The sequence below is a fragment of the Lates calcarifer genome, unplaced genomic scaffold, assembly GCF_001640805.2.
Source record: "Lates calcarifer isolate ASB-BC8 unplaced genomic scaffold, TLL_Latcal_v3 _unitig_1003_quiver_2684, whole genome shotgun sequence".
Lineage (NCBI taxonomy): Eukaryota > Metazoa > Chordata > Actinopteri > Centropomidae > Lates > Lates calcarifer.
Window position 1 is genome coordinate 810 of NW_026115217.1, and position 21937 is coordinate 22746.

The 21937-nt window shown below is 40.7% G+C and overlaps 1 protein-coding gene across 1 annotated transcript; it reads left to right on the forward strand.

Annotated features, from left to right (window-relative positions):
- Positions 1 to 5888: 5888 nt before the first annotated feature.
- Positions 5889 to 21293, forward strand: LOC108885713 (syntaxin-binding protein 5-like; the record flags this gene model as incomplete). Its single annotated transcript, XM_018680131.2, has 12 exons — positions 5889 to 6012; positions 7651 to 7729; positions 8332 to 8486; positions 10733 to 10805; positions 11015 to 11162; positions 14179 to 14246; positions 15695 to 15735; positions 16046 to 16266; positions 17729 to 17910; positions 18305 to 18430; positions 18714 to 18865; positions 20747 to 21293. Coding segments are annotated over 12 exons (1491 nt in total), but the record flags the coding sequence as incomplete, so codon positions are not given.
- Positions 21294 to 21937: the final 644 nt, after the last annotated feature.

Below are 21937 nucleotides of genomic sequence, written 5' to 3' on the forward strand. Positions count from 1 at the left end.
ATAAATGTTATGCTTTACAGCTCATTCGTGCCATCAAACATATACTTACCATTAATTATAAGCCATCTGTAACACATGGATTAGTTGGTACAATCACAATTGTTCACCGTCATTCACTGACATCATGAATGTATGCAAACTCCATCTCTGTAAAGCCTCTGCAAACAATACTGTTGGGTGAAACAACTTTTTACAGCTATCAAATCCATTGCAAGCTATGTTCTTCCTGCTGTGCGCTCTTTTTCCTGCTGTGTGCTTTCATTCAAACACAATTTGCCTAGAAGCTTTCTGCCAAGTATCAAAGTTGTCGACTGAAACGAACAAGGAAGCTCTTCCTCTTCTTCTTTTCAGCAGTAGAGCAAGCCAGCAGACCATGCAGTGATGGATTCAGACTTTGGAATAAGCATGTCTTAAAGCATATTTTAGTTTTGATGGAAATTTGTGGATGTTTAAATAAGTGAAAGGCAGTCTATGATCTAAGATTTCAAAGGATAGACATAAATGGTCTTTGTGAGTGATGCTGGCTCCTGTAGTCTTTGGTACATTTTTAGCAGTTTGCAAACTTTCTCACAGCATGTTGTGTGCACGTAAGGGAAATAATGAAATTGTTTTGACTCAAATGAAGGTAGCTTTTGTTAGTTATAGAGGCTGTCAGGCTGTAGAAATGTCAGCAGATCAGGGAACTTAACCTGGCACCCAGACAACACCAAAGTTTCTCTCTGAGTTCAGACATACAGCAAAGACGATAAAACTTGTGTTTTTACAAGGTCTCAAAGAGCTGAGAGAGCACGCCTTCCACTCTGTGTCTTTCAGTGGATTGTCTATTATTAGCTGTGGATCAGCAGTATGGTTTCCAGTGAGTGCTAGCCAGAGAGCATCCGTCACCCTGACCCTGCTCCACTCCACTCTGTCTGACTCAACACCTTGGTCTGAGCCTGGCTCTGATGAATGGCTGATATCACAGCCAGACTGGAGTTCCTACTTCCCCCCTTCCCCTCCTGTTTTGTTTCCTGGTGGCTATTGCTCACATCAATGAATGTGTGTGTGTGTGTGTGTGTGTGTGTGTGTGTGTGTCAAAGGCCTGTAATTCAAACTCGCCAAGTTATTCTATCTGCTCATACAAACAGCCCAACTTCTCATTCCTCGTCTTCTGTCACAACTTAATCTTGTGCATTTTTCTTTTTCTACATACTTTCTTTGCTTTTTTCATACTGTTTTAATTGTTCCCACCTTTTATTTCTCTTTTCTCAAATCTGCCCCATCACAACAACTGTGGGGTAAGATGTTTGCTTTTATTTATCCAGGAGCAAGCCACAATTCTCAGTTCATTCAAATAGATTGAACTACTTTGACTATGGAGGAATTTGTGTAATCAACATACGTAACACTAAAAGTTCGTGAACAACCTGACAGTTCACTCAGATTTAAAACAAGTTTTTAGTAAATCAATTAGTAGCACTTTTTAAATTTAGTTCTAAATACGTCACGTTGCCAGAGGTTCCTGAGGTATTATATTTGATGGAAAGCTCAGCCAAGTCTGTTTGATATGTCCTTGTGCCATAAATTTCTCCCATCTGGTCATCCAAGAAGATTAAAAGCAAATGCCACAAATTATTTTGCAAACTCTATCTGACACAAGTTTGGCTTCATTAGGAAGTATTTTCTTTCCCCCATAAGACCTGTTGAGAATACATACATATGACTTAACTATTCATAGCTGATGGGTTATTTGGCAAGTCTGGTGCAATATCCATTAGTGGATGGAGTATCACTCTTTATATGAGGGCCAGTCAAATTCAAATTCAAATAAGCCAAAGTCTCTGTGGGGCTCTATCCCTCAGGATGAACAGGATGCCACTCTTCCTGCATTCAAGAAATTTGCTAATGTTAAGCAGGTTTTTGCATTAGTAGTTTAGCGTGCTAGTAATCTAACATTTGCTAATTAGCATAACAAAGTCTTTATCCCACTCTTTCCGAGTCTGCTAGATGCTCTGTGATGTCTAATAGTTAGGCACAACAGTGATTTGAGCTAAATGCTAACACGCTCACAGTGAGAATGTTAACATGTTGATGTTTAGCAGGTTTACAGAGTTCACCATCTTAATTTAGTGTGTTAGCAAACTAACATTTGCTAAGTAGCAGTAAACACAAAGTACAGCTGAGGCTGATGGGAATGTACTTTCATGGGTATTTAGTCATAAATCAAAGCACTGGATGAATTGAATGTTTAAGCTCAAGACAGTGGTAGATAAAAAGAGAAGGGATCATCAAATTGTCACAAGTCAGACTGACATTGCCATCCCTGGAGCCATGCCACTAGCTGCTGAGATATAAATTCTTGAAATGCTAACGTCCGTCTTCATTGCACAAGTCTAATGATCACAAATTTTTAATTTATTTGTTATAATTTAGGTGGATTAAAGAGCTAATGATGTGATTTTTCTAGCACAACCAGTGTTAAAATGTCAAAATGTTCACTTGTCTCACACTTTATAGCATTATATCTCCCAAACTAAAATCCAAGAAGTCTCAGTTGTACTTAAATTGATAATAACATTGCAGTTTTTGCTCCAGTCATAACTGATGATAGCGCATCATATTTTTTAATATAGCAAAAGTCTTAATTAGTAAATTGAAGCTCCCAGGGGCTTGTTTCTTTCAGGGCTTATATAATAACAACAGCACAAAAACAGAATCAGAATGGATTTCATGTTCCAAAACAGAAAAGGATTGCTCTGTGGAAATCACTGTTGACATACTTGTCCTCAAATGCTTGTTTTTTAGATTAAGCCCTTTTTTTGGTTGAATGTTGTTCTACTTGAGCTGAGTTACCGTTGCTGTGAGAGCTGTGTGTGTGGGGGCACTTCAGGGCTAAGGTGTCTTTGTGTCCCAGTGTGACACAATGCTGGCAGAAGCTATTCTAATTAGGGCTTTGATATGCATGTTTATGTGTATGTCTGTTTTTCCTTCACCAATGTCAGTGTGTGTGTTTGTTTTGTCTTTGCTGCAAATTAATGTGTGTGTGTGTGTGTGTGTGTGTGGGTATATGTGACTTTAATAAGTGTTGACTGAATTCTCTCATCCCCCAAAGACCAATCTGTGAAAACTGACCTAATGTAATAAATCATGAAATTAGTCTTTTTAATTGGTATTGTTTGATATGATGAATACCATGTGTTTCAATTACCCTACTCATTTTCCAATTAAGCACAGTGCATTGTTCCCTCTTGGGACTGTCACAGTGAACAATGCACTGATGGATTTCTAGAGCTCAGCCTGTCCCTGTCAAGCCATCTCTGAATGGATGAATAAGGGCTCTCTTTGTCATAAAACTATGAGAAGTTTTCGCATTTAGCATTCCAGTCCTTAATCTGGCTTGCAGTCATCATGAAGAAAAAACATCTTAGACCCTCCTTAACTAGTATCCAAACTCATTAGGTCATCTCTGTTAAAACTTCTATCCATCTATAAATAAAGTTGGAACAAACTTACAGCGTCAGACACTCTTAATGCCAACAGTGGACCCAGATCCCCAAGAATACACTCTGTACATCTACTTATAAGTGCAGTCAAGGATATTTCACTTAAGTGTGGGATGCTAAAAATTTTACAGAATCAGAAATTTGTTCACAATGCATTCAGGACACCTGCGGTAACTACATCCACAGCACCTGGCACTGCATACTGGTGAATCACTTCTGGCAACAAATCACTGACAAAGTATCCCTCCTTCTGGGCCACCCGCATCCTACAGTCCCTGTCACTTTGCCTATGAGGACGCACATCCGCCACCAGCTTAAATAAGACACCTAAGCCATTACTCATCGCGCCTCTAATTATTTACTGAGAAAATAATCATCATGAACAGGAAATTGAGGGGAAACTCCATAACCAAAGAATGCTTGAAATGAAAAAAGGGGTAATAGGTTTAGAACTTTAGTCACGTTTGATATGTGTGTCTTTGAGGGAGCGGGAGGGAATGAGTCATTAACTGTGTAATGAGATATCTTGAGTCTGTGTGTCTGTGCAGCGTGATGTCACATAACTGTAGCTCTGCCTCATCAAGTTCACAGTGACCTGGAGGAAATCCCACTGAGAAAACCAAGATAAGACCATTGAAAATCCTCAAAGCCGTGCACCCAAAAACATGCACCTCGGGAGCCTCTGATTGGTTTTAGGTTGGATACAAACTATTCTCCACAGCATCACTTTATTACCTTCATAACGCTATGTAAAGGATGACGTACTTTACCAGCAAGCAAGAGATGAGGTTCATTACCCTCCAAAACATATAAACATGATACAATTAACTCTGGGACAGATAAAATTAGATTTGTTGTGGTGAGGGAATCTCTGGTGTCACATAAGCATGAGCTGACACTGGTTCCCCCCGTGCTGTCTCATTTAGCTGTTTTCTGGAAAACTCAGCACATTCAGTGAGGCTGACACACAGCACCAGTTATGATTAATGACACACTGAGGGCAAAATTGATGTACACCTAAATAAACAGCAGCTGCAATTGGAACAGATTGACCTAACCTGACCGTGCGCTCACGTCAGCGTCAACACCGAAGTGATCATTCATTTCAGATGAGCGAGGTGAGACGAGGGGCAGCATTTGGGAGACAGGGTGACAAGGAGAACCAGCGACTAGTTTAGCTAATGCTTACACAATAATTGGAAGAGGATTATACAGGGAGAAAAAGGCCATACCAAATTCAAGCCATCATATAAGAGAATATGCCCAGTCATTGTCTCTGAAAGAAGAAATGTTTTCCCTGACAAAGCACTTAGCTTGTGATGGGATATATCACTGATGCTGCAGGTGTTGTGGTAAGAGCGTGTCCTCTGGGTGAATATGCGTGACAAGCCTTGTAGAAACTGCTTTGAAAAGCGGTTGTGATCCTCACAGAGATTTTGGTGCACGTCATCATATTTACTTAATGTCAGAACATTCGCAGGGTATAATTACGAGCTATGAAAAGGGCATCAATAAGCAAGGTTGCCCTTTACTGGCATACTTTGGTCATGATGTGTTTGTGTTTTCCATGATTGCTTGTCAGTAGATAAACCAAGGCGAGCCAGGCTTACAACAGCAACGTTACTGCTCAGATGATAGGGACAAGAGGGCACCATCTCTCCAACTCTTGCCTGTCTTTGCTTATTTTTCTCTTTATCTTTTAGCTTGTCTCTATATCAGTTTCTCCATTTGGTTCTTTATTTTTCTCACCTGAAGCTTTGTCTCGGTTTTGAGGACCTGACTCAAAGCCCCGTGGCGTGTCAAGTAAATACTGTTAATATTAGACTTGTGATTATTGCTGAAAACCAAACTTTTATTTGTGATAATCTCTTTTTCTCTCTCTGAATCTTCTCTTCTTTTTGACTTGGCCTTAAATCATAATTAGCATATTAAATGAACCTGAATGCGCCAAAATGTTGAAGATAAAAAGTTTATCCTCGAGTGATTAGCTATCTTTGTGAAACAGAATTCTTAAATTTAAAAGCATGCTAATAAAACCTTCCTCTCAGCATCCCTGAATAAACTGACCAATCCATTCCTGCTCATTTCACCTTCAGCAAATAGGTCACATAAGAGCTTCTTCTAATACATGCACTTATGCCACAGGAAATGCTCTGAACTCAGGGGCCAGACTTTCTTCTCACTTTCACCATCTGTTCTGCAGTATATAATCCAGAGTCACAGGCTTTTAACCCACATATGAACAATATGTACCACATGGCTGTGGCGATGTGACAAACTTGTAGTGTGAGGGAAAAGGTGGCACATGATGTTTCATCCCGCTGAACTACTGACACCCCCCCCCCCCCCCCCCTTCCCCTCCCGCCTCCCTCCCCTTTCCCCTGCTTCCTGCCTGTTGTTTCCTAGGCGATCCACTCAGTTGCCTGGCATCACGAGGGCAAGCAGTTCATTTGCAGTCACTCAGATGGAACTCTGACCATATGGAACGTCAGAGGCCAGGGCAAGCCCATACAGACAATCACCCCACACGGTAAGGAGACACACACAAACACACACTCTCACACAAGGGTTGTGTCTGAAATTGCTCCCTGGTCCACTAATTTCTTACTTCTTCTACAGCAGATACTCTGTTCATACTAGTGTTCACATATGGGCATATAAGATAATAAAGTGCATAAGTAAACACTGTGTGATTTTGCTCTGCAGATTCATATTTACTTTTGAGAATTTTCTCTGATCTTTTCTTCTTTTTGGGGGAAATATTGAATATTTTTACCTCTCTAGGCCTCTAAAATTGTATTTAAGTGAAACATTCACACGAGAAAACGGCTAATTGTGGTGAGGAGTTGCTAATAGACCTTGCTATGTATTGAGGGGTGTAAAGTAAAGGTTGGAAACTACTGATCCAAATAAATAGATTGCTCTTGCCTTATACAACTACTTGTTGACAATGGATATTAAGTCAAAAATAAAACAAAACACTGATTCTGCCTGGTCTGATTACTTTGTAACTTATAGTACAGTCCAAGTTTTACAAGACACGATACAAGTGCTTTCAGCTACCTCCATCAGACACATGACCCACCCTATATTCATTGTAGCCATCCCTCAGAAGTCTCTCTACGCATGGCTCCCTCATTGTTTCCTCATTTCAGTCAGAGGATTATTGTCAGTTCAATTATGTCCTGACTCTTGTTTGCTTTGCTTGGTGTCTGCATGTGCATACATTAGTGAAGGCGCTTTGCTTATTTCCTGCAGAAAGCAAGTCTGCTCTTTTGAAGATGTTTTTTTAATCCATACTCTTCTGTACCCCCAACTCCCCTGCACGACCACTCATCCCACAGAACACTTTGACAGTCCACCCAGACGAAGGACCTGGAAGAAATAGACAAGGGTGTGTGTGTGTGTGTGTGTGTGTGTGTGTGTGTGTGTGTGTATGTGTGTGTGTGAGTGAGAGAGAGCGACACATGGACAGAGCATATGAGAGTCAGAGAGAGGAACAAAGAAAAGGAAAAAACTTCCAACCAGTTTCTCAAGCTGGTTTTGTGTATAGGGGATTGCAGAAAGGATTTCGCCACACAGGCTTTTTAATTAGTTGTTTCTCCCACTGCTGCATGCATAATTAGTTTGGTATTTAATGGGCAATTATGCAAATTCCTTTGACAGGTTTAAGTAAGGCTTATAACTCCTCCTTTAATTGTCTTTTTAGATATCTGTTATTTAGATGTAGTTATTAAAAGTAGTTCTTTATTATACAGACCTGCCTTGTATAACCTGCCTCGGGGCTCAATTTGGCTCTTCAGTAATAGTTAGGATATATTCAGCCATTTATTATGCATTCTAATACAAAAAAACATGCATAGGTAGGCACACGTATGATGGATGTGCAAATTTCCTTCACATGGACCTCTCGTTAGGATTGAATAGATGGATTCTTTAAATCACCCGTGATCGTCACACCTTCTTTTGCATGTTTCTTCCCCTGCATTTGTCTTCCTCCTCTCTGATGAATAGGCCTTTATTATTGTCTTGCTGCTCCTCAGAGCTGCATTTTAAGTGCAGCTTAAGGGGGTAAAAAAAATGAGATGACAGGAGAAACAAGAAAAGAGAGGAGGTGAAGAGGGAGTGAACTGGCAAACTAAAGTAACTTCTGTTTGTGCTATTTTAGGAAAACAGCCCAAGGACGGGAAGAAGCCAGAGCCTTGTAAACCCATTCTCAAAGTGGAGTACAAAACCACTAGAAATGGGTAGGGACCCTCATTCTCATCACTCTCTCTGACACACATGCACACAAACTTGGGCAATAATATGTGTAATTATACACACTTGTGGCAAAAGACACATCAAGGGTATTTACAGGGGTTAAAAGCTGTTGCTGAGGCAGTGTGAGTTACAAATGTGCATGTGTCTTAGACAAGGACCTACCCACTACTCAGTCTGATGTCAATCCAGCACAACTAACAATGTCTTAGCCACAGGCTTTCTTTATTCTTAGCCATCAGGCTGTTATTTGCTGTGTAAGTGGTAATATAGTTGGAGGTGTTTTGATGTTGATGGAAGGCAACTCCACCTCCTCTTTGCCTGCTTCCTCAGCCCCACCCATATTATTATTTTTGTGTATCAGGACACCTCAGAGTGTACTCTAGAGTCACTACAGGAAAAAAAAAACATTCCAATCATCAGTAATTTTTTAAAGCTAAATATATTGAGATTAACTCATGGTCTCTGCATGAGGCAAATCCATAATGTCTATAATTATGGTTAAATAAAAAGCCGGTATATATGAAAAGCCCTCTATATAAAAAGAACAATATTTATACCTATGCTTATGTGTATGTGTGTGTTCCAGGGATCCCTTCATAATCCTGTCTGGTGGCCTGTCCTATGACACTGTGGGCCGGCGGCCTTGTCTGACAGTAATGCATGGGAAGAGTACGGCTGTGCTGGAGATGGACTATCCCATAGTAGATTTTCTCACACTCTGTGAGACACCATACCCTAATGGTAAGTGTATCTTCGAGGTGTGCGTGTCTGAGTTTTATATTTGTATGGGACTTGGCATCATATCCTCCTTTCTGTGAATGCATTAACACATCGCACACATGCACCTTTCTGTTTTTTAATTATGTCGGATTGCTTGCCCTTGTGTTTGTGTGTTTCTGTAATAAATATGAAATTTCCCAAGGGGAGGGATCCTATTTCAGTTTCATTATCCAACACAGAATATTACATTTTCATTTCATCTTTTCATACACAGTAGCCTTCCATCTAAATTAAATTATTATCTTATTTCCTGCATTGAGGAGTCAACAGCTAAAACAAGTTGGAATAGAGATGAATGGTATGGTATCTAAACTCCAGTGCATTATCTGGCACACACACAGCTACAGGAGGTATTAGAGAATTATGTAACAATGATGACCTCATTATGTCCTTGATGTCACCACCCACTGATTTCATCTGGTAATGGACATCAGTGGATTACACAATACATGTCTGGCTCATAGCACATGTCTGGCTATCACCAGTGTTAGTGTGTTGAGGATCTTGATAATCCATGATAATGTGGCTCCAGAAGCAATGTGCACACCACTGTGTTTCAATGTGAAGTACAAGTACAAAAATATAGTGTAAGTTTCTCACAGTAAACCAAATTTAACCTGCAACACACACACACACTATCAAACCAAACACTGCCTCATTAGAAATAAAGATCAGTTACTTTCATACTGCATTTGTAAAGCTTAAAGCTGCTATAATCAATATTTTGTATATTTGCAATTGATCACATAACTACTTTTATATGAAAGGAGTCACTTGTGGAAATCCACATGGAATCATCACCAAACTCCACATTTTCCCCTCAGAGCTATGAAGCTTTATTGCACCTTTTAGCTCACTGTTTTGGCTTTCCGGGCAGCAGCATTACAGCAGCATTACTTTCTGCTCTCATCAACGCCATTTTAGGCCGCAGCAGACAGCAAGTGAAACAGCTCTGCCATTGTTTGCTGTTCTCTTTATCACAGAAAAAAACCCTTTGATTAGCTGATGTGTCATTTGTTTGTATCTTTAGCTAAATCAGCAGAGAAAGAGGACATAATTATAGCTGCTATTCCCAGCTCCCAAATCCCAAAACTGACAAACATGGCTTCAGTGATCTGAAGGTGATTCACAACAGAATATAAATCATTTGTAGACCAGCGCCAGGAAGTAAAAGGAGCAAGACAGTGAGATGTGTAGTGACTGCAGTTCTCAAAGTGTTTTAACCTTGGTGTGCTCTGACAGTCGGAGACCTGCCGCTCCAAACAACAGATTGTTCTCTAAACACCATTTCACACCCACACGCACTCAAATGGCTCGTCTGAATGGTCGGGGTGTGCGGTGCTATTTCCAAATCAAATATCCAAAAGGAAAAGGGGAACTGTAGCTTCTGTCTGTGCATAATGCAGAGACCTGTGCTTTATTACTGCAGTGGACCCACACAAAGCTTGAGGGGCAGCAGGTGATTGGAGGTTAGAAAGGCAGTCTTGCATTTCTTTCCCATAAATTTTCTCAAGGTGCCCTTTAGCAAAGGCATTTAACCCCCAGCTGCTCTGGTTAAGTGGCTGTCAGCAGAAAACAGTTCTGGACAACTTTCTACTGGGCTTGTGGTCAACGTAAATCTCTGAAAGTGGAGCAGTCTTTGCATACATTCACTAATGTTCGGAATATGTCTGTTAGATCTGTATTGCTGGATGTATATTGCCCTCTTATTATTATTTACCTCCAAGACAACAATAGCTTGAGTCTTATCACTTTTATACTGGAAGACTGAGTAGAATAGGATAATAGGATAATATATGAATCTATTTTATTGAGCAGCATGGTGGAATCTGTACTGGCTCCATTGTTGTGCCAGTACATCTACATCCATAGATGACAGTGTTGTTATCATTCATTAAACAGTTTAAAATCTATTATAAGGTGGCATATGAAATTCTACTCCTGAATCAGACTGATACAAATATTCAACCAGCGCAATATCCCCCACAGGTAGAAATCACACAGATTAATACATTTTAAATATTAAGCATTCCTGCCCTCATATCTTCAGGGCACAGATATGGTAATAACATTTGCCATATGAAGTCTGAGAAATTCTTCCCCTGTGGTTTTGCAGCTTTCAGGGGAGTTCTCTTGCTCAAGGAATTACAAAACTACTAAAAGTGTGGCGTGACGAATGACTTCTCTCGTGTGTTTCCTCTGTGCAGATTTTCAGGAACCTTACGCTGTTGTGGTCCTTCTGGAAAAGGATTTAGTGGTGATCGACCTTGCACAAAATGGGTGAGTTGGAATCTTCAAATACCCAAGTTGACCTACAGTATTAGTGCTTGTTTTCTTTATTATATATCACCACCTCTTTGTATCATGGTATAACTTACTCTCAGAAATCATATTCTTTAGTTCGTGTTTGATATTGAATGAGACTAATGCTGGGCAGACAGATTAATTTAATGAAGCACGACCTTGTTTCTTTGCTCTCTTGTTAACAGTTACCCCATATTCGAGAACCCCTATCCTCTGACTATCCACGAGTCTCCTGTGACCTGCTGCGAGTACTTTGCCGACTGCCCTGTGGACCTCATACCTGCACTTTACTCTGTTGGCTCGCGGCAGAAACGTCAGGGCTACAGCAAAAAGGTAAACCTCGGCTATATGTTGTAAGACTGCATCCTGTTGTTTGCTGATGAAAAAAAGTTTTGAAAAGGAGTCTCTTGGAAAAAACTATATGATTTCTATTAATTATTGGGAAAATAGAAATGTCTTTGAAAGAAAATTTAAACCAAAGTAAATATTCATTATATATTTATTTATTATTCGTTCTCTGATTATTTCGAATTGTATTGTATTGTTTCCTGTAGACAAGATTTACACATTTGCATGTTTAAATGAGCTGCATAAAACAACTTGTAAAATGTCGCATCTTTTCTGTGTAGTTCATGAAACACACAACAGCAGAAATGATTCTTGGGGTTTCATCTAGTGTCTGATTTCAGAGAAAGGCTGTGCGTAGTTTTACACATGAATGTCACAGCAGTGTGACTTCATAAATTATTCAAATCTCCAGACACTGCAACAGGATCGGTCAGGAACTAATATAAAATAAGGTTCTCTGTTTTTATAAACATCAGACTGGACAGCTTTCACTGAGAGTAAAGTTATTTGGAGTAACGTGGCTGTCTTCAGGATGAATCCTCAGCTCCATCGGCTCTGTCAGGACATTTTTATTAAAAGCCAAAGTCCAAACTCTCAGGTCAAAATATTTTTTTCTCTCATGTTAAAAGGATTATTATGGTGAGTTTTCTGTTTTGCCACTTACAGTCATTTCATAGACTATTTGCATTTGTGGCTTATATAAGCAGAAACAACACAAAATGATTTGTCCTATATGCCTTGAGCAAATAAGACGTGTTAATGAAAAGTTTTTTAGAGCAGAGTCCTGTACAGGTGCAGTTTTCAAACCTGCACCTGATCTGTTACCTGCAGTTATCTCTAAGTAAATTCAGGACCATACTTGACCCTTTAATATAAGACCTGACCCATAATTAAGTGCAGGCTCCGAGGTGCCTCTGGACAGTGAAGGCAAAAGCTTGGGGCGCAGGATACTGTGGAGGCACACCAAAGCAAGAGAGGTATAAAATAAATGCACTGACAGTTCATTCAGAAGTAGAAACACCCTGCATAATTTCAGGGAATTATGTTCACTTGTTTCTCCTTCTGCTCAGAACTGACTCTGTGGCATTAGTGCACACTCATGCCTCTCCAAAACCCTGCTTACTTTACACACAGCTGGTTCAGCCTGCATATCTTCATTACACATTTAAATCTCTTGATGAGACACTGGGTTTTGATATTAACTGACCTTGTATGTTTTTCTAAATACTAACTGGTAAATGTCTAAACACTATTTTGTATTTGTGTCTCTAAAGACATAAGAAGATACAAGGGCTGTTTCACATTTTTCCTGTTGGATAAATAAGGACAGTATTTATTGTATTCATTGTGTAAGACACAAACATGCAGAGAAGAATTTAAAAAATTAATTAACCAGTAACCTCATTGTTTGCACAACTTACCAGCCCTGCCAATATTCTTAATATACATCAGCTGCTTGTTAATTATACCACTGACAGCATATTGACAGTGTGTGATTATATATATACTGTGTGTATATATATATATATATATATATATATATATATATAGATATAGATATAGATATAGATATATTTTACATTTTGGAAGCTGCGGTCATTCAAAGAGAAGAGCATTTTTCCTCTCTGTGAGAGACCTCAGTCAGACTCCAGACATCCTCAGGAGTTTACGTAATTGGTCAACTCACCCTAACTCCTCCTCCTGATTCTGTATTCATTCTATTAATTATGTATTTAGCCTCTCTTCCACATCACGCCCAGCTGTGCCTGGTTGTGCCTGGTTGTGCACCAGTGCCTGTGGTCACAAAAATTGCAAAACAAAAGTTTGTGGTCATGCCCATTTGCGTTTGCATCTGCGCCCTATTTCAGGAAATAGAGCCCGTGGTCTTGTTCCTATAGTTAGTACCAAATTACATAGTTATTTCTGAGAAACTTTGTAGGAAATTGTCATGAAATTACAGACCTGTGTGACTGTGTTGCTAACTGCTACTTGTCATCACTGAATATAACTATTTAAGCAACATTCTTAAGGAGAAGCAGACAAGACAAATTTTTAACTTTCAAAAAAAAAAAAAAAAAATACAACTGCTTCATCACAAAATAACTCTTTGAACACACCTCCTATCACAGATTAATAAACTATGAAAATGTAATTGTATCCTGAGGGCGGAATTTTCTTTCATGTCGCTCTGGATAGCGGTGCCATAAAAGAGCTAAATGCCTAAATTAGAAATGTAAATGTCCCACACTACACCCTCTAACCATCATGCCATACACCAAGAACAACAAGGTTACAGCGTAAAGGACACATTAATACATGACTCCACATACCACGATAATTTGTATTAGTGGCACTAAAGTATATTTCTCAATGTTTCCGTGAAGTTAAATGGAGTATATAATAGTCTCTAACAATCCTCCACTCTTTCTGTACACCTCCTCTCTCCTCTCATTCTCTTCTCTCACCCCTGTATCATCTAAGACAGACCCCCTGCTCTTTCAGCTATTATATATGCCCATGGTCTTTTCCCTGTCGCCTTGTTCTAGCTTTCTGTTGGAAATGTCAGCATGTACTGACCCAAACTGCCTAGCTCCTGCTTTTCCTTTTTTTTCCCTCCTCTTCTTTTTTTCCGTGAAGCGAAGGCCTGGCTGAGCTGCAGGAGGGCATTCTCACATAAAGATCACCATGAGTCATCCTGGTGACCTTTGTATGTGTCAACGTGTTCAAAGCCAACACACACATACACATGCACACACACTCTCGGATGGCAACACACTCTCACTGAGGTGCATAATCTATAATTACAAGACATGCTGAGAGGCATACACAAAGGATTCCTGCCTGTTTTTCCCATGCGGTGCTCCCACATTTGCAGTTTTATCATGTCATCTATTTCTGAAATCAATGTTTCTATTGACACGCTGCTTATTGACAAAGCTGTACTCCTTCCTGTACTCTCTCATTCTCTCTAATGCAATGTGTGTGTCTGCTGTCTATCCAGGAATGGCCTATTAGTGGTGGAAACTGGGGTCAAGGCACACAGAGCTACCCAGAGATCATCATCACTGGGTAAGACAATACTGATTTCATTAGGATTATCATTATCGTCTCTCCGCAACTCAATCACTTTCACCTCTCCTGCACTGTCAGGTCACACAGCAGAGGAGCCTGTCTTAAAATATTTACCGTAGACCTTTATATATTCCAATCATGTGCACTTTGCTCCATTTTGATGTTTATTATCCCACACTAAGCTGTCAACAAGGGGAGAGGGGGCGTTTTTAACCGAACACACGCACCGAAAGAGTGACATTGAGGTATGGGTTTGGCTGCAGGAGGCTTTCTCGCTCCTCTCCTTCCTCCCTCCGTCCTCACTCCTACGTGCTATATTGCTATTCTGTCCAGGTTTCTCTCCCTCTCTATCTCTAAGAGTGTCACAGCCTGCAAAAATATTTCTCTCCCAATCCACTCAGCTGAATTGGCAACAAAAACAATGAGGAGCAGAGAAAAATATGACAACCAAAATACATGTTATTTTCTGCCGGTGTTCTTTTCTGTGATGCTAAATGGAGAAGCTGCCATTCTTTGGCGCCCGCTGATGAGTGTTATCCTGTGCGCGCTCATTACACATTTTTTAGGCAATTATCAATATATGGATAACAAAGTGAATTCACATTAAATGGCCAAAAATAGGTTGACATATGGACATTTCACCCTTATGTGATTGTTGAGCGTGTCATGCCAAAACCAACTGATATGTTACCATAACAGCATCCACTCCTCTGGGAAGATTTTGGAACCTGTTCTGCATGGATTTGCTCCCATTCAGTCAGAAGAGCTTTAGTGAGGTCAGGCATTTGATGGTGGGCGATGAGGCCTGGCTCAGGTGTCGGACTGGGTTGAGGTCATGGCTCTGTGCAGGCTGGTCAAAATCCTTCTGCATCAAACCTGGGAAACCAGTTCTTTATGGACCTCACTTGCATGCATAGAGGCATTGTCATGTTGAAACAGGAAAGGGCCGTCACTTAACTGCTGGCACAACATTTGAAGCACACTATTGTCTAAAATATGTGTGTGCTGAAGCATTAATATTTCCCATAACTAGAGCTCAGGATTCTAAACTGGGCACAGCCCCAGAGCAAAAATGTATGCAGACAAAGACGTCCTTATATTTTTGGCCATACAGTATACTTAGTTACTCTAAAGGAGTGATCCATGGCTTTGTTTTAAATGATTAACTGGAGACTGAAGAGAGCATTTTAGTTCATAAATATTTCATTTGTTTTGGTTTACTACCTAGATGTCAGATTTAGTTGTAAGAGCAAAGTTATCCATTATGTTTTTGTAACTGAGAAGTGTCTTTAATCAATACTCTAGACATGTTTTAATGCTCCAAATCTTACAAACTGGTTTTTGAACTTTTTTATCTCTGACATTGTAAGACAGCAGGTCGCATGTTTAAATTCATCTCACGTCCTCGCTCTCTCCTTTTTTCCTTTCTTCTCTTCAATCCCCAGGCATGCTGATGGAACTGTGAAGTTCTGGGATGCCTCTGCAAGTGAGTTCTTTCAGCAGCTAACCTTTATTTATGCTTCACAAAATTATAATAATTGTCTGGAAATTTTCAGACAAACAAAAGATGACAAAGGACATTATGAGCCTCAATTAGAATTTTGGAGAGGAGGGGGTAGATAAAGGAAATCTCAAAAGAACTTTAAAAACTAAAGTAAAAATGATGATAATACTTTCTTTTTTTCAAATAAACTATTCTAGGTTTAAGTTGTCGAAATAATTAATTATCTGAGTCTGTATACAGTCTGACGACCCTGGATTGTAACTGACACTTTCTCTGCTCTGCTTTTTTCTAGTAATGCTCCAGGTGCTTTACAAGCTCAAAACAGCCAAGGTGTTTGACAGAAACCGGTCCAAGGAAGACAAGGGCAGCACGGAGACATCAGACGAAGACCCCTTCGCCATCCAGATTATGTCCTGGTGCCCCGAGAGCCGGATGCTGTGCGTAGCCGGGGTGTCAGCCAACGTCATCATCTACCGCTTCAGCAAGCTGGAAGTAACTACTGAGGTGGTGCAGGTGGGTAAACAGTTTATGGCTCTAACACGTGAATGAGCGAGCTCTGTAGCTCGCCATCACTAAGATGTTGTGAGACATACACACCAACACACACACATACGCAGTTTAAATATCTGCAGAGTCAAAGGCAGTATGGTTGCCATGCCGACAGACAGAGCAGTGAACAAGCAAAGCTAGACCGTCATTATAATCTGCCTTGATAGCAACGTTAAGTGCTTATGGGGGTGTGATGGGAGTCAGTGTTTAATGACATAAAGAGAAATTCTGCCTAATCTGTTGAGTGAAGGCTCACAGCTCCTATATTACAAGTGAAACGGGTGTGTGCGTATATGCTTAGTCTCTGCTGTTGGTCATTGGAGCAGTGGAGTGTTAAATTGGTAACCAGCAAGACGCTTTATTTATTTATAATTTTGGCAATATTTTTTCTTGCCAGGCAGTCATCACTGTGTTGCTGTTGCTCTCGACTTCACAGAAATCACTTGTCAATCAAAGTGCTGTCCGTGGGCAGTGCTGTGATGTGTTTTTCCTTGCAGGTCTGTTAATGAATTTTAATTTTTTTTCCCTAGCTGGTGCCCTTTATGAGTTCAGCACTGTTTGTCCTAAATATCCAAATAATCTTTTGTTCTATAAAACAAACCGAGCTTAAAGCCAGGGGTTTTTCATGAATCTGCGGGCGCCTTGCTCAAGAGAACCTCGGCAGCAGTTCTTTGAAGGGGATCAGCCTCCTTCCTGTTAGAAGCCTTACTTTTTTTTTTTTCTGTGGGTGACTGCCAATGCTGATGCATGTGTCAAGAGAAATTTCAGGCACTTTTTTTTTTTTTTTTACGCTCCAAGAGTGTGACTGGGATGCGGATCAGGAGCAGATATGCAGAGGTAGCCGAGCCATAATTAGGAGAACAACCTCCCTTTGTACAAGGTCAAACACCTCTCTATAACCTCGCAGAAATGAAGGTAGAGGAGGACCGAGACGGGGGGGGGGGAGTGAGAATCTGAAGAAGAGCGCAGATCGCTCTTCACTCCCACATGTCAGTGGGGCTAATGAGACTGACGGAATGCAAAAAGAGAGGAGCTTATGAGCATTGTGTGTGTGTGTGTGTGAGTTTAGGCAATGTGTGTGTATGTCAGTGTGAAGGCGGAGGTTGCAGAGAAGTAGCCTGAAGGAGGACTTAGAAGGAATGGAATATTTCAGGATTGGAGGACCTCTTTGACTCTCAATCTGCCTACACACACAAATGCACACACACACACACACACACACACACACACGTCAAACAGATCTCTATCATCAAAGTGACTCTTGGGATGTATGCAGGTGTCATTCATGGCTATAAGACTTTTCCCATCCCAATCCCCGAGGGATTGTTTTTTAAGACTGCTGTGATCTCCTCTTTTATAAAGTTGCTGACATCTTCTCCTCTGCTGACGTTTTCACACACACCTGTGTGTGTGTCATCTCATGTAGCTACTAGAGGTGCGAATGCAGTACGAGCTGAACGACATAGAGTCCCCAGATGGTGGAGGTGGAGGGGGGGAACAGACATCGGCACATCCGACACCCGGCGCCTCCCCTCAGACAAGTGGCCCACCTTCGCACCCCTCCACCAGCAGCAACAACTCAGATGGAGGCAACATTCCCTGCCTCAAGTATGAAAGACACACACACACACACACACACACACACACACACGCACACACAGAAGCCTTACATAAAATCTCATAAACAGCAGGAGCGCTTGTACACATACACATGCTCATACACACAAGAGTCTTGCCTTTTGCCTCAAGCACACTTGCACAGACTTAGTCAGTGCCTGAAGCATTCTCAGCCTCAGCCTCCCCATCATCCCCTTGCAGCCACTCATGCCAGACCCTCAACACACAACTGCCTCTGAACTGCAGCTGCACCACTTGTCATTTTCTTTCTGAAATCTTTCTTTTTTTTTCTCCTGTTGTTGTTGTCTCTCTCTCTTTTCATTATATGCCCTCCTTACTGTCTCTGCTCTTCTCCATTCCACTGCTGTGTCTTCTTACTCTCCAGAGTGCGCAGCACTCCTCTGAAACAGTCTCCAGGTTACCAGGTAGATTTGGTGGTCCAGTTAGTGTGGGTGAGTGGAGAGCCTCCTCAGCAGATCACGAGTTTGGCGCTCAATTCCTCCTACGGCCTGTAAGTACACATACACACAGTAACATCTTAGTCAAAGCTAGAGTCAAATGGAAGTCTTTTCTGGAAAGATGTCAAGTATTTTATCGTTATCATGCTGTATCATCTGAAGTTAAAAAATAAAATTACTAAAATGAAGGCCACTATATGAAGACAAATATGCAGTGTCTCTAACCAGTCTGTACCTATTTCTCTGCCTTCTCATCCTTGTCTCTCTTACTTCACTCCCACCCCGCTTCTTCCTCCTCCTCCTACTCCTCCCCAACTCTCTCAATCTGCTCCCCAGAGTGGTGTTTGGCAACAGTAACGGTCTGGCAGTGGTGGATTACATCCAGAAGACAGTAGTGCTCAACTTGGGGACGGTCGAGCTTTACGGCTCCAATGACCCCTACCAGAGACAGCCCCGGTCGCCAAGAAAGACACGACAGCCTTCTGGAGGTAATGAGGGAAAAGGGGATAAGAAGGAGAAAGGAAAGAGAAAAAAACCTTCAAAACTTTTGTAAACACACACAGCAGTTGAAGTTTGGAAGTTTTTTTTTGTTGTTGTTTTTTTTGTTTTCTTTCTTATTACTGTAAAACCACAATCGTTTTATGTCCACAACTGAGTAATCACAGACCAGAACAACCAAGTCAGTCTGGGATAAGTGAGACATTCTTTATTCCTTTACACTGAGCAACCATGGTTATTAACTCAAGTCAGGTTTTGTGCATATACACACACATAGACAAATGGCTCTTGAATTTATAATGCTGTCATTATGTTTGCAGAAGCGCAATACTTGCTATATATATAAATTGAATTCTGTGTATCAAGTACTGCGTCAGTGTAAGCGAGACCTGCATTACCAATGATAATAAGGGGTGGCCATGTCATATAATACTTAACATTTTTTCACTTTCCACTTATTGCATTGTTACTTACTGTTTGTACATGTTCATGTACTAAAGCCTTTCATTTCAGCAAGAACAAGCTTAGATTTTATAAGTTTGAAATAGAAGTGCTGTACATGTTATTTCATGTCATTGAAACAAGATTTGCAAACCCTTCTCTTGTCTAAAAGGCAAATGAAACAATCCAGAAAATTCCACAGAAGATCAAATACTACTTGTCAACTTTGCAAGCACAGTGAAGCTCATAGGAACCTCAGTCAACTTTGGTTTTTGCTTTCCGTCCTCTCTTCCTGTTAATTCCTGACTTTGGGTGCAGCTGAAATATCTGTTTATCACAAGGTGGGATGCACTGGAAAGCAAAATTAGATGGTGTCTTCAAGTGTCTCAAGTGAACTTATCTGTAAACTGACCTGAATGTGAGAATGAAAGAAGTCAGAGCAGCAGCGCACATTGCATCTAAAATCTCTCTGTGGGCTGTGGTTGACTCTCTCTTTTTGTCCATTTGTCTCTCTCTGTCTCTGTCCGACTCCCTCTCATCAACACACACACACACAGACAGACACACACACACACACACACACACACACACTCTATCAGAGCCCATCCCTTTTACTCACATCGCCACTGCAGCCACACTGATAGATAATAGGATGCGTTCAGTATGGACACACTGCCACCATGTGTTAGAGGATGGCAGCGCAGCTACGCAGGCGATGCTGCAGTGTCATGATGATGCACTACCCATACTTAAGCGAAAGTTGATGGATGAATTAGTAAGCAATGTGTGTGTATGTGTGTGTGAGTGGATGCTGATGGATTTCTTTTTGATGTTTATGATAGTTTGCACACAGATGTTAAGCATGCGTGCACACACACATTCTAATGTACACACACACACACACACACACAAATGCTCACATATACACAAGTAAATACACACGGAGCATCTGGTGTCACTGACTGGTGAGCAGTGGGCTGGCACCTGTCAGAGCTTGGCGAGTGTGAGCAGTAATCAGGCATCCAGCTGTGTTTCTCTGCCAGCTGTCTGCTTGGCTTTCCGCCGCACAGGACAATGTCACACACACGCGCGCACTCAGACACAAACATGCAAGTGGAAAAGGGAGGACTTAGACTTCAAAATGGGCAAGGAAATAGTGAAGATCTTACATTCAGCATGTGTGTGGAGTACAGTTTTCTGTGGGCAGGTTTGTCATCTTGTTAAATGAAGAGAACAATAGACATAGAAATTATCCAATAGTACATACAGTCTTGTCCAGTCTCCTGAAAATTTGTTACGATTTGAAGTTGTCTCTGAATTGGCAGTGTGTGACCTGGTATACCTGACCTCCAGTACTTTTTTTTTTTTTTTTTTTTTTGCGTTACTTTATTTTGTATTTAACAGGGTCAATTGTATGATCTCTGCTGCAGGTCTGTGCGACATCAATGAGGGCTCAGCCACGTCAGAGGACCGCTGCAAGTCCCCCACTTCAGGTAACCTGTCCTTCAGTGTCTTATTGAGAGAAAGGAAGGGGGGGTGGCTGGGGGTATAAGACAGATGTTGTGTTTTCTAGATGCAAAACCCAAACAGTGAACAAGTCAAAAATATACGTCTTAATGCTGTGTGTTTGAAAGAGACACACCGGGTAGCGAAGAAGATTAATGTTTCAAAAGAGCCTCTGCATTTAATACAGTTTTATTGAAATTGTAGCTCATCAAACTGGAACTGTGTGGAAGGATTTTTTTTGTTGAACCATAAAATTGTCTGGCTGTCAATTTCATTCTACCTCAGTCTTTAGAAATGCACTGTTTGAGTTTAATGCCGTACGTTTCTGGGTTTTTGAGAGTTTTTGCCTTTTGTGCATGCATTCTTTTACCACTTTGCAGAGTTCAATAGACAGGAATAAATTTGTTTTAATCTCACTCGGTATCCTGGAAAACTGGGTTATAGGCTGTAAATGTATCCCATCTCTGTGATGCTAATTCAGTGTGACAGCTTTCAAAATTATGAAAACTGAATGAGAACTGTTAAAAAACTCTGCATTCTGGGTAGAGAAGCCTGTTAATTTATGGTTAATCAGAGTATTAGTTAAAAATAAAATGGTCAGACTAAAGGGCCATGGGTATTTTTCACATATTCATAGTAACTGCATAATTGCATAACTGTGAGTTAAAGATATCACAGTTCACATATTGCTCGCATAGATGACATGATTTAACTTGTGACTTGGATCATCTTTCAGTTAAACATTTAAATGAGTCTGAGCGAACTGTTGTGAAGCTGATTCTTCCTAATCCATTTTCATATGAAGTAGTTTTCATGTCGGGGAATATGACCAGATGAAAGTTTTATAAACAAAATAGATTGTACTGTAGGAAAAAAAAAACAGTTATCATTGTCAACTTTATGTTGCTTACCACTTTCTGCACCACCTCTAAGTGCAAATATTTATCCCTTTGATGATCGCGTAAACGTGCATTCTGTTTTGCAGCAGTGAGATGCTCTGTTGCTCTTTTACTCGCCTCCCTCTTAATCTACGTCATTAGTATTTCAGCTGAAGGTGCTTGAAGACAGAACAGCCCAGATCCATCTCATTAGGGGTAACTTGGCATTAGCACACT